The 13768-nt window shown below is 43.7% G+C and overlaps 1 protein-coding gene across 1 annotated transcript; it reads right to left on the bottom strand.

Moving 5' to 3' along the window:
* Positions 1-3526: 3526 nt before the first annotated feature.
* PDCD2 (programmed cell death 2) lies at positions 3527-10410 on the bottom strand. Its single transcript, XM_061207361.1, has 6 exons — positions 10076-10410; positions 9238-9480; positions 8742-8873; positions 6681-6784; positions 5343-5456; positions 3527-4073 (listed from the first exon to the last, which is right to left on the bottom strand). Exons 1-6 carry the CDS (start codon positions 10356-10358, stop codon positions 3915-3917), a joined length of 1035 nt encoding a protein of 344 aa, XP_061063344.1. The 5' UTR covers positions 10359-10410; the 3' UTR covers positions 3527-3914.
* Between the last annotated feature and the right edge of the window lie 3358 nt (positions 10411-13768).

Raw genomic sequence — 13768 nt, 5'->3', positions numbered from 1 at the left:
TGAAAATTTTAAGTTGCTCACAAAACGTGTTTATTACGTCCCATACACAGAGCACCTCCCGTTTCCCAGATACGTTGCCTTCTCACAAAAGCTGCAGTTAGGTTTTGTTCCTCTTTCACAAGTAGGGCAAGGTAGGCCCCAGCTGAGGGTCTGCCCAAGGTTATAGAGCCCGTAAGTGGCAAACACGGGCTGTAAGCCAAAGGCCTTCAGTGTTAGAGCTGGGGTCGTCCACCGACTGGTGAGGTGTGTGTCTGTTTTTCTCATGAATATCAGGTGAGCATGTGTAAGTTCTTGGGGTTCATTGTTCGGGTGTGTGTTTTTCTTTTTAATTGTGAAAATATTTTTTCAGACGGCTCAGCGGTATATAACCAGATAGTTTCTTCCTTCCTCTCCCTTCTGTCTGTTTCCCCAGGTTAACTACCGGCTTGGTGGGTACCTCCCCAGCCCTCTTCTGTTCAGATTTTTTCCTTTGGGGGTGCTTTTGTTATCATATTGAAAAAATAGTAAAGCATATGTTTGATTTTATAGCTTCCTTTTTTTAGTCACTATATCATACACATTTTTCCATGACAAACATACTGCCATGAAATGGAATCTGATGGTGCCACATGATATAATCTGATGGTTACACAAGTTTATGTATTTAACCATTTCCGTAATTATGGTCATTTATGTTATCTGTAGTGTTTCACTATTATAAACAGGTGCTGCAGGGAACATCCTTTTATGTGTATTTGTGGATAAGTACAGGTATTTCTGTAGTAACATGCCTAGAAGAGGAGTCACTGCATTAAGAGCATTTATACATCCTAGGTTTTGATAGATCCATACCAGATTACACTCCAGAGAGAACATGGTGTATGAAGGGCCCTTTTCTTGCATTTTCCAATCATTAGTGATGTCAGTAATGTATGGATGAATTGGAAAGACATCAGTCCAATATGATCTCCTTCTATTCAAGAAAGAATTGTTTCCCCACGTGTGAGTCTTCTCTTAGGTTCTTCAGTAAAGTTTCGTAATTTTTTTCATATAGGGCTTTACATTACATAAAAGTTAATTCCTAAGTATTTTAGTTTGTTATTAATGGCATTTTTCATAAGACTTTAAAATTATTGTTGACAGATTTATTTCCAATCACTTTACTGAATTCTTCTTACTCCGTATGCTCCAGTCCAGGCACACCACCCACCCAAATAAGCATTATCCTTTTACAGTAATTACCTAAACACCAATATAGGTCAGTCTTCCATTTTAATAAATTGATGTTTTTATGTCTGTTTTATTCCTTAAGCTCCCCTGCCATCTCATTTAAGGAAAATTTATAGGCTGTTTGGCTAGTAGTTTCTTACATTCTGTCTTGCTATTTGCAAACTCAGGATGGTGCAGCTAGCGTATTCCTCTGTTCTCTGCATTTCCTGCTGGTGGCTGACTGCATCTAAAGGCTTGATCCCTTTGTAAAGACTGTAAGTAGTGTTTGTTAGGAATTTAATGTCTGATTGTCATCTTCTGATTGATCCACTAATTCATTAGTGGGTTGCAAAAGATACAATTCTAATTATTTTTTTCATGATTTGTTAGAACGCTTTTTTATATAGTGATATACTTCTTTCACATAGGATAAGTGCTTGCTTCTTTCCCTTTAAAAGTTTTCAAGATAAAATACCTCATGAGTTCATACTAATATATCCAATCCAGATTCGGACTACAGGGCTTTTATTTGGTCAGTTCTATATTTAGTATTTTATGCTGAGAACCCTTAATTTTTAAAGGCACGTGGGATGATGAGTTAGAATAACAGAACACTACCACTAATATGAATATCAAAAGCACTGAAACATTTTTTCTTTGCTATGATCTCTGAATTGTCAAAGGATGATGAGACCAGCATTCAATATATCAAATAAAAAAGGACAGGTGAATGCACTGCTCTCTACAGTAGGGTGAGCTGCCTGGTCAGGCAGTATCTGGGCCAAGCAGAGGTTTGGGGGGCAGCAATGCATGGGTCGGCAGTAGTGATTGATGTCCTCCGCAGGAGCAGTTGCTGGGTGAGATGTGTCCATCATTTCATGGTTGGCATGAAGGTTTTTAAATGTCTTGACATATCTAGAGGCAACTGAGTTGTTTTTTTATTTATCTAAATTTTCTTTCTTATTTTTGTTTTAGTTATTTTCAACTAGTTGCTTTTTTTGGACATGGTTGCCAAGTCAGTGCTGGAAGTCTGTCTCCAAATGGAAATGCCCTGTGAACTTGCTGTCATCTCCAGACCTTGGCAGGGATACACACCTAAAGGATAGCTTGGCAGGTTCCCAACATGCCTGCAAGAATGTCTACATAATCTGGGGATCTCTCCAAATAGACCCTAATCAATTTGCTTAAAAAATCCTTTGCAGTCAGAATGCTGTCCTACTTGGGCAAACTTCTGAATTATTTATAGTTTGGGCTATGAAGGCCCCACTAGTCCAGTAGTTTATGTATCTTTATATAAATTACATACATATTCACACACACGTGATATGGACTAAAAGGCCAGGATTTCCTGATAATAAAACTATAGTGAAATAGCCAAGTCAGTGATGTTAGCAAGTGATATTACCTCCAAAAATGTTTATGGTGGCAGTGCATTTCAGGGTTAGCAGGGATGTTACGAGAACTAGTTGCTGGTCTTCAAGCAGTGATCAACAGTAATGTCTCTTTAGGTTTGCCTTCGCAGCAGTGAAGCCTGCCCAGCACTAAGAGAATTGGGAATTATCACAAGGTAAGTATAAATCACTTGGGGCTGGAAGGAGCCTTAGCATGGTTGATGGCATTGATTTAGGAACCGCTTGTGTAAACAGAGGCATTGGAAACAATATCCCTCACTTGAAAGCTACCTCAGGGCCTTCCCTCAGGCTGACCCAGGGAAATTCCAGTGGCTGATTCCCTGTCCTTATTTGGGTTTACTTGCCATGTGGACAGTGCTATGAGATGGGGAGATGGAGAAAGACCTTTCAGTCTCTGGTCTATACGCAGTGCCACTGGCTGATCAAGGTGAGTTTTGAAGTAGAGCTTCTCTTTGAACTTAGGCAGTCTCTTGGGGTTTTACCCAAATATTTTTCTCCTTGTTTTAACTTTGCAAATTTTAGGGGCGAAATGCTCTGAGTGATGGTTTGTTTTTTTTTTTGGCTACTTTGGTTCTTTGTTGCTGTACACGGCTTTCTCTAGTTGCGGAGAGCGGGGGCTACTCTTTGTTGCGGTACGTGGGCTTCTCATTGCGGTGGCTTCTCTTGTTGTGGAGCACGGGCTCTAGGCGCGCGGGCTCAGTAGTTGTGGCTCGCGGGCTCTAGAGCACAGGCTCAGTAGTTGGGACACACAGGCTTAGTTGCCCTGTGGCATGTGGGATCTTCCCGGACCAGGGCTGGAACCCGTGTCCCCTGCACTGGCAGGCGGATTCTTAACCACTGCGCCACCAGGGAAGCCTGAGTGATGGTTTGACTTAATTAGGCACATAACCCATTTTTATTATAGAAAGAAATATACATATAAAAAGATCATGTCACTTAGTCCCACTGTTCAGTTAACCAGTTCACATCTAGTGCATATCATTCCAGATATTTTTGGTGTACATACACATGTATAAATATTTTTACAAAAATAGCATACTGTGAATACCATCTATAATGGTACCTTGGCATCTTTATCTTAGTTGATGTGCATATAAGTCTGTATCATTAAGACTGCGTAGCCTCCTGCTGGACATACACCAGAATTTACTTAATTCCCTGTCACTGGACATTTCTGTCTAATATTAGACAATGTAAACAACCCCTAAAACAAAATCTTTGTGTATCTCTGGTATAATTACTTCCTTAGGATAAAGTCCTAGAAATGGAAGGTCTAAGTGATGATGAATATTTTAAGGCTTTACACCATTGTCTTTAGGCGGCATCTGTTATATCTTGCTTCCAAACAAATTCCTCTGTGTAGCCAGTGCCCAGGCCACAGCTTTCAGCACAGGTGAAAATGGCCAGGACGCCCCAGTCGACACTCCTGCCCAGTCTGTCGGCCTTCAGGTAGTTGAGCAGATGAGGCATGACCTGGGAAAAGGATGGCACAGTCAGAGCACTCCTTGGCGGTGAGGAGCACAGTCTGCTTTCAACAGACCAGACCTTCCTGGGGATCCTGGTCTCTCCATCTCCACACTCCACAGCAAGATTACAGACATTACGGTGTTAACATATTTAACAATCTAAAAATACTCTGCAACTCTATGTTTCTTTAAAGTCCCTCTCTATTTGGTGTCTTTCTTTTTCATTTGAGGAAGAAGTTCCTAAGTATAATAAGATCAGCTGATCTATTTGACCTGGCTGTTAACCTAATTATTTATTAATAATATGCCACAAAATAGGGATGAGGCTTCTATTTGGGCAACTTTTATTTTGGGTTATTTACAACCCGAATAGCAGATGCTGTTACTATGACTCTGAAGAAACACTAACCTAGTAGAATACAAAAAGGAAATCTATTGATGTATTTGTATAGACTAGAAATGGGTCTTAGGAGTCAGTGGTCTCATGGGAAAGAGTAAGAGCCAGCACTGCCACTACTGTTATCAAACTGCCTTACACAACCACCGTCAGCTCATCCTGGGCGTCAGTCAGAGCTCTGGCAGTAAGAACCAATCAGTTTTGGATCAGTCCTCAAAAATCCTTTTATCATCCTAAGAAACAAATATCGCTTTATAAGGTTAGTGAATCCACAGTTCAAGAGCACTTCCGCACAACCCAAATGGATCTTGATGCTAACAATTTCTTTCGGGGCAAAAAATTTTTACCTTAATGATTACATTAATTTGTTCCCCTAACAAATCTACAAACCAAGACTAAACAGAGTAAGCGTTCTGAAACACTCTCACAAAGGACAGAGTCAAAGACTGTAAAAGAGGTATATTATTTTAAATTATAAAGGTAACAATAGAGGCACTAAAATAATATTGACCCTAACTCTAACCCTAACCACACTGGGAAGTGGGCAATGGTCTAGATGGTGTGCATGACTACATTTAAATCCTCACTACTGCAGAAGTCAGTCAACAGATAATGTCTAAAAAACTAGTAAACTGGTAAGTCTCAGAAAAAGCATGCTATTTAAAGATAGAAATAACTACCAAATAACCAGTAAAAGATAATTCCCTCCTTGCAACAAGCCCTAAGGTGGGGCAGGAAACTACTAATTTTCATTATAGGGAACCTTCCATAATACCATAGGGACCCATACACATACGTTGCTTTGGCAAAGTTTTTTAATGCTTAAAATTATAAATCAGGGTAATTATATACTAAAATAGTACTTATTTAAGGTCATACCTGGAATTCAAATATTCTCTTGGCACCACAAGGGCAATCTGGAATCTCCTTTTCTTGAGGGATATTTTCACCAGAGATCCAGATGGGGGCAATCCCTCTGCCATATCTGAGAATCTAAAAATCAGGATCAGTTTAAATCACTAACATCTCATGTGATCTGAGGATCATCTAGAGAAACTCTGTACATACTCTTACAATTGATGAAACGCTCATCTGAAAACCACTTTACTGTCTGTTCCCCTGTGCCCCTCCACTGGGCACCATTAATACCGTTCTCAGTGTCATCAAAGGCAGCGGTGCCCAACCTTTTTGGCACCAGGGACCGGTTTTGTTTTGTGGAAGACAATTTTTCCACGGACAGGGAGGGGGAAGGGGGGTGGTTCAGGCGTTAATGCGAGCGATGTGGAGTGGCAGATGAAGCTTCATGGTACCAGCCCTCGGCCCCGGGTTTGGGGACCCCTGATCAAAGGGACTGTTTCAGCTTATCTGATTCAGGATATCCAAATTATTTTTCTTAGATGTCATTATGGTTAGAATCTGAATCCTATGACTATTTTGTGAAGAGACTAACAATAATCCTATTTCCCCATTACCAGGTTGTGAATCTAAAATGCAGCCCAGGGTTTGTGCTTACCTTCACACAGATATAAGGAACCTTAGTTTACAATTTTTAAAGGAACAAATACCAAGTGAGCTACAGTGTTTAGATAAATAAAACAGAAGTAGATTTTGTTATAATAACATCTTATATAACAAATGAGTGACTTTCCTCAATATTTCTTGTTAAAAGCATATGCGTTGCTAAAAACTACGTTCTCAGTATTTAGGACCTAGACCTACTCTTCCTATAAGCCCCTGGATATTTATTTGCTCTAGCGACTGGCTTATGGGAATTTAGCTGTCTTCTTTAGTGATTTATGTTTATGGTGAGGGAAGTTAAGGGGAATAAAGTTAATAGAAAAAAAGTGGCAAAGGGAAACATTTGCTGAATACTTACTGTGAGTCTACAATCTACCTTAATCCTCAAAACCACTCTTTTTTTTTTTTTCCCCCACGCTGTAGATACAGTTACATCAGAAGGTCGATATGTAATTCAAGAAGCCAGAATTCTTCATAACAGCAAAACCCATTATTATTTTCACAAAACCACAGTGGTCTTCGTGCTAATGTGGCAGGTTGGTTTCTTAGTTCCCCAACCAGGGATCGAACCTGGGCCCCCAGCAATGGAAGTGCAGAGTCCTAACCACTGGACTGCCAGGGAATTCCCTACTCAGGGTTTATACCCCTAAAACACCACCTGAAAAGAACAGAAGGGGTTGTATATGAATTCTGTTTTACCTGTTCTGGTTCAAGGGATATTTTGGTTTTAAACTTCTGAAAAATTCTATCTTCCCTAGATTCATGTTTTGCCATGGAATCCAATTCTTCCTCAGGTGCTTCACCTAAAAAATTATCAACATAACTATTACGCAACAGGAATAATCTCCATGTCTTGACAATAAACACATGCTGAGGGAGGCCAGTTTTAAACAACCAACTTAGTGTTAAATCAGACAGTGAAGGCCAGATGTTTCCACAGGGTTTCCTATTTTAATTCATTAATGTTTGTGCTTTAAGACCATCTGACTTTGCAGGTACTCCATGAAGCATTATTACTATGCCGGCTCCTAGTAAGAGCTTCTCTTTAAAACTGCAAATTAAAAGAACAGACCCCAAGTCCCAGTCTGAGGACTGCTGTGCCCAGCACACGAAAGCGCACCCCAAAAACATGAGCCCTGCTTATCACTAGTGTCCTTCACCCATCTGGACTCTTATTTCCAATCTCTTCATGTTTCATCTGTCCTTTCCCTTACACTCATACAGTTATCACATGCCCTAACCCTACCAGCTCACTCCTTCACACTCACCTCTGGAATCTCAGCTACCTGAAACACCACCATCCCCAACAGGATCGAGTCTTTGTAACTCAGAAGATATTTCTGATACCCTGAATGGGAACTGTAAGCCAGTAAGCTGACATTCTAATCTAAAATTTAATTTAGATTCTGAAATCTACATTTTGTGGTGGTTAAGAGCTCAAGTTTCGGAGTCAATAAGATGTGAGCTCAAACTTCAGTTCTAGAACTTAACAACTTTAGTCAGTTATACAACCAAACAAGTTATACCCAGAACCTCAAATTCCTCACTGCAAAATGGGGCAGAGTTTCTAACATACTGTTCTGATGTCAAGATTTTAGTAAGATCATGCACAAAGGCCCGTGGTACAGAGTAAGTGTTGGGTAAATTTTGGCTACTGCTCAGCCTCAGCACAGGCACTGCTCCAGAGTATGATAACCTTGAGGTAACTGACAAAATCAAGTATCTGAAACTTGCCAGATAAAAGGGCCCCTGCTGCCCACCAAACACTGCGAGGCACTCTCATGTCCACCATCTCAATCAGAGAAACAAATCCTGGAGCCAGATAAACTTTCCAAGTTTCCAGCATCCTGTGCAGCCCCACCCAACTGACCACCTGGATACTTCCTCTGACATCTTTACAGGAACCAGAACGTACCTTACATATGCCAAGGAGGGAAGTACAGAAAGGATATCTTCAAATGAGGCAATATTTGAAAAGTACAGGTTGCAGCCTCCCAAGTGAGTTGCCTTTTCCTATCAGTGCTTCTCTTCTTGGCATATTGAGCCCTTCCTTTCAAGGATTATATTTAATCACTTAATGAAAGAGGTTTTTTTTTCTTTTTTTTACATTTCTATTGCTTATTACTTTATTGGCCCCATGTCTGAGGGAGTAGAGACAGCGTGGATCAATGGCATGCACTGTCCAGATTAGATACAGCGTGGTTTCATTTCACTGGACACTCAATACAGGGAGTTCTCTCTCACCTGTTATTGGAAATTTTCTATCAGACTCCTTCATCAGTGAATTCTTCCCCAAAGCACACTCTCTAACACTACTACCCACCAACAAACATAGCACCCCTCTTCCTAGGTGCTTTTAAACATCTGGCACTGCATCTTTTCATATGTTAGTTAAAAAGAAAAACGTTTTTTGTCTTAGCAATGATCTAAGACAGGTGTCTCCAAATTGGTTCTCTAATCCCTAGGTTTCCATGGCAGGTCCTCAGTGTCCCCTGAAATGGATGAGAACATGTCCCTTGAGGCTGGAATGTTGGGACACTGGACCCTCTACTTTCCCTCTGCTTCAACTAGATTCACTGTTCTTCCCCCCACCTTTTCCCTTTTTTTCTTATACATCTATTCCCTTTTTTAGATTTCCTTCCTATTTAGTTCACCACAGAGCACTGAGTTCCCTATGCTATACAGTAGGTTCTCATTAGTTATCTATTTTATACATAGTAGTGTATATTTAATGAATGAGTTTTGAAACTGATTCCTTACCCATGCTACCTATAATCTCTGATTCATCATCTTTTTCCACAACTTCAGGCATAATCTCATCTTCTGTTTCTATTACAATTTCAAATTCTGGAAAAAGGAAGCTGTGGTCTGGAACTGTACTGTCCAAATCACCTGAAACAAAGTAAGGTAACTAGCATCATTAGTAATCATTTAGTTCGGAAGGTCAAATAATTTCCTATATCTGAAGTGTATTCCATGTCATAACAGTTTCCCCTAGTAATTAACGTATGTAGCTCCAGCATTTTAGATTATGGGTCATAAATTAAATGACTACACTAAAGCTAGGCTGGGACGTGAGTGGACGAGACCTCACAGTTCCTTCTTCATAAAGGTGTTTATGTCAGTAGTTAACCAAAACTTTGAAAAGTATTACACCTTTTCTAATGTTAACGTTTATCCTCAAAATGAAAGATTTGGCCTGATAGACACTATGAAACTGAGCTGAGATTTAAAAATAAAAACAGAATTGACTGACCTGCTTGTGTACAAGCCTGCTTATGTCCCAATCTCCAGTCGAGAGTCTGATGCTCCTTACTGCAGTAATGTGCCTTGTGACATCTGGAGCAGGTTTTGGGGCCTAAACAGCCACAAACTCTGCAGAGATGAGCACCAGACTTGAGCTGGAGGCACACGGATTCTCCTGTCTCTGGCGGAGGATCCTCAGAAGGTGGCTCATAGGCGTAGAAGTCATTTCTCCTGGGCAACTGATTTCTAAAAACTAAGGAGACAGAAGGAGAAACGTTATACATGCTTTAAATAAAACAACACAGCAATTCAAATATTTGAGCCTTCACACAGGACTGAAAAGACAGTCATTTTTTAAAAAAAAAACAGAAGAAAGTTTTTGCTTTCAAAGAGCTTATTTTCTGGAAAGGAAAAAAAAATGAAAACGAGAAACTTTTTAGAGTCTATACAACTAAGTAGGCTCTTTGAGCTTGTTCAAATTAGTAACAAAAGTAACATTAACTCAGACTACATACATATGAGAAACGTGTTGGAAACCAGGTTTCCAAAAAATTACAGGTTCTATTATCTGAACGTATTGTACCACACCTACTACCGACTGATTAACAAAAAGCTGGGGGCGAAGAAGGCGCGAGCCCTTGGAACGCCCCCCACCCCCGGAAACGCTCGCGGGGTACAGGGGAGACGCCCGCGGCGGGGGCGCAGAGGAGGCTGCACGGTTTCTGGGCCCTGACCGCGAGCAAGGCCGCGCACGCGCGACCGGGGCCGCAGGCCGCTCACCGCGCACGCGCGACCGGGGCCCCGGGCCGGTCACCACGCACGCGCTAGCCGGGCCCCGGGCCGCTCACCGCGTAGGCCGGCGCAGCACGGTGGCGTTCGGCAACAGAAAAGGAAGAGACCGCGGTGGAAGGCGTCGGCGCGGCCCGGGAGCGGCGCGTACAGCTGCAGCAGGAAGGCCAGTGGGCGGCCGCACTGCGCGCAGGCCAGCCCCGCGGGCCCCGGCAGCCCGGCTGCGCCCAGCCACGCCGGCCGGCCGCCCACCTTGCTGGGGAACTGCTCGCTGCGCAGCCGCCACGCCGGCGCCGCCTCCACGAAACCCAGCTCAGTCAGCCCGCTGCTCGCGGCTGCCATGGGCACAGGCAGCAGGCCCCTCGGACTGCCGCCCCGCTGCCGAAAGCGGAAGTCGGCGCGGAAGCGCAGTGGACGGCGGGCCAGAAGGGATTGGACGGCAGTGGAGAGGGGGCGGGGCCACGGGGAGGCCCGGCGTGGGCCCGCGTCGTTGTCCCTGACTTCCGATTGGTTGCTGGGGCAGGGGCGCGAAGCCGCTTGAGTCCTCGGGGGTCTCGTGGAGGTCTAGGAGGGCGTTTAGGTGAGCTACGTGCAGCGGAGCACGGGCTCTCTGACTTCCTGACGGCCTGGGCACGTCCTGCGGACACTGTTGAGCGCTCTAGGTCTGGGGGCACATATCCGCTCACCTAGGGGCGGATGACCCCAGTCGCCTACTGAGCCCTGGAGGTGGGGCTGTAGGGTGCCGGGGAGAGGCAGGGTGGAGATGCTGAAGGATTCAGAAATGTCATTGGCCCAGTTGGTCCAGGAAAGGGATGGAGCGTGGCGTGAAGGGTGCAGTTAGGGAGAGGGTTTAGGATGGTGGGGAAGGGATAAGCTTAGGGGTTAGGGCCTAGAGTTAAGGGTTAGGAGTTAGGTTTGGGTTTAGGGATTGGGCCAAGGGCTAAGAATTAGGGGTTAGTGTTGTAAAAATTAATAAGCAGAGACCTCAGTTAAATAGGACTGGGAGACCAGAACGGAGAGCTCTCATGCGTTACCACAATTGCAGAGCCCCACAGTAAGAAGAAAGACTCTCATTTCCTGGCCTCAGGAAAGGACTGAGCCAGGACTGAAGGACTCAGCCAATAAAAAATTGTGTACTCTGTTTGCTGTAGCCTTCCCAGTGTCCTCTTCCTTTCTACAGAGGTGTTTTCCTTCCCTTGACTCATGGGGATGGTCATGTGCCTTGCTGTGGTTGCAGACCTCCAAGTTGTGATTTTCTCCCGATCCTGAGAATAAACCCATATTTGCTGGAGAAATATCTGGCTGTCTGTTTGTTTCAGGTCAACACCAGGAAAACTAACTCAGGAAATGACCTAATCCCCCTTATATACCATCTTCAGTTAAAAAAAGAAAGGTGTTGGGAGAGGGGGGAAGCCAGTTAAAAGAGATTATCAGGTAGTGCGTAGTAAACGAGGGTATGTTTGTTATGTAGATTTAAGTCCAGGCCTTCTCCATAGGTAAAAGTTTCTTGAGCTTCAGTCACCCTATTCCTGGTCAGGGAGGGAGACACCCTTTCAAATGGAGATTTACCTCATAAATTCCCGTCACAGAGGGAAACACTACTTGGTTTTCTGAGATCTTGTGTGCTTTTTTTAAACCCTAACCCTAACCCTAACCCTAACCCTACCCTAACCCTAACCCCATGGTGCTCAGGGTCTAGGACAGGTAGAGGGAGAATTTAAAAAGCAGAAGGCAGAGCGTTATGTTGGGGTGGGTTCAACATCCACCCCAGTAAATCAGAAGCAGGAGGTTAACATATCCTGGGGGGGGGGGGAGAGACCCTGTGGACAGAGGTCCTGGGGGGTGCACTGATCATAACCCCCTGAGGTCATATGTGCCTGTCTGACAGGAGGGCCTATATGTGGGCCACCTGTGCGTGAGGGGGTCGAAGTTGGGTTTGGACACAGGGTTGATGAAATGTGCTGGTACCTCCCTTTGTGGAAATGTTTTCGAATCACAGGGAAGCTGAGAGTCTTCTGGATGTTCTCTTTGTCAAGAAAAATAAATAAGATATAGGAACTTGATGGACAGATCCCTAGTGACTGATGATATCCCATCTGCAAATAGACAATGTAACTTCCTTGTTTGTTGGCTGCGCTGAGAATATGAGAATTCAGAGACAGAAAAAACATGAAATGTCCCTTGGGGCAGCTGAATGTTTTGGAGAGGTAATTCTTGATCCCAACCGAAAGCCCCTTCCCTGCCACCCTCTGCACCGGCTCCTGGGCCTAGTCTCTGAGCTCCCCCTGCAGCCCAGCCCCTCCTGTCTCCCTGCAGAGAGGTTTGTGTCTGGGCTCACACTGACTTCCTCTCACTGTCTCTTGCACAGTAATACACGGCTGTGTCCTCGGTGGTCACAGAACTCAGCTGCAGGGAGAACTGGTTCTTGGACGTGTCAGCAGTGATGGAGATTCGGCCTTGGAAAGCAGGGTTGTAGCTTGTACTACCTGTCCAGCACCCCAACCACTCCAACCCTTTCCCAGGGCACGGGCAGATCCAATTCCAGTAGTAACTGCTGGTTGCAGAGCCCCCGGAGACAGCACAGGTGAGGGACAGGGTCTGTGAGGGTTTCACCAGTCCTGGGCCAGACTCCTGCAGTGTCAGGTCAGACAGGACACCTGGGAACAAGGAGAATCAGTCCCCCTTAGTCACCTGCAGCCACAATCATCCCCATAGACCTGTGCCCTGAACCTGAGACACACAGCTTGGGGACCTGTCACCAGGCAGAGGAAAAGACCCCACAGCTGCATCTTCTTCTAGACCACAGCTCTGCCTTCCCCAGAGACCTCAGCCGTGCCTGAGGAGCGAGCTTTGAGCCCCCACTACCCAAGGGTGGATTTTACCCTAGAGCTTGCAGGAAAATTTGCATGTGGGGAAGCCCTGTTCTTATAAGTGGGGATGGAGTGAGGTTACACTCCCTGTGATCTTTCTGGGCCCCTGTGAGTTCTCTTCCCTTCAGACTCACTCGGCATTTGAATCTGGGTTAGGGGAGCAGCACTTGGTTTAAGAGATACATTGAAATCAGTTTAAAACAAGGCATCTCCTTCCTAAGCATAAGAATAAATGGTGGACTATTTCAAATCTCATGTGTTTTTCAAATAGATATTGAAGGGTTTAGCATTTGTTCAGATATTTTCTGAAACACAGCACATTTATATATCTACAACTGTCAAAATTTTATAATCATAATTTCATATGGAAATAATTATTTGATGTCTGTATTGGTTTAAAAATGCTCACAATGTAAAGAACAGATCTTTCCAGTATATATATTTTTAATTTAACCATTTACAATTTTACTGTAATTTGAGTAACTACATTCCAAACAGAGGCATGGTATAGGTTACTGATGCTGGAAGTTTTATTATTGTATTTATGGTACCCTGGGCAAAGTCCTCTCTTATGCCAGCTGATGTCATATTGCAGAGGATCCAATCTAATCACATCAGAAATAATCACACTCTTATACAAAGAAAACATTGAAAATAAAAAGAGTGACTGTGCATCTGTGTAATCCAGCCTCTTCCAGGGTTGAAATGATTATGGCAGAGGATTAAATAATCCACTGTCTTTGTCTACTATTATCTGTGAAGTTCGAGTTCAGGGTGGGAAATTGAAAAGGGTTCATAGCATACATTTGCTCATAGTAATGTAAACTTTAACCCTGACAGGAAACCCCTCACTCCCAGCCTCCCTCTCCCGTGTCCCTGGGG

The sequence above is a fragment of the Eubalaena glacialis genome, chromosome 12 (genome assembly GCF_028564815.1).
Source record: "Eubalaena glacialis isolate mEubGla1 chromosome 12, mEubGla1.1.hap2.+ XY, whole genome shotgun sequence".
NCBI lineage: Eukaryota > Metazoa > Chordata > Mammalia > Artiodactyla > Balaenidae > Eubalaena > Eubalaena glacialis.
This window is presented reverse-complemented; position numbering and strand designations above follow the sequence as displayed.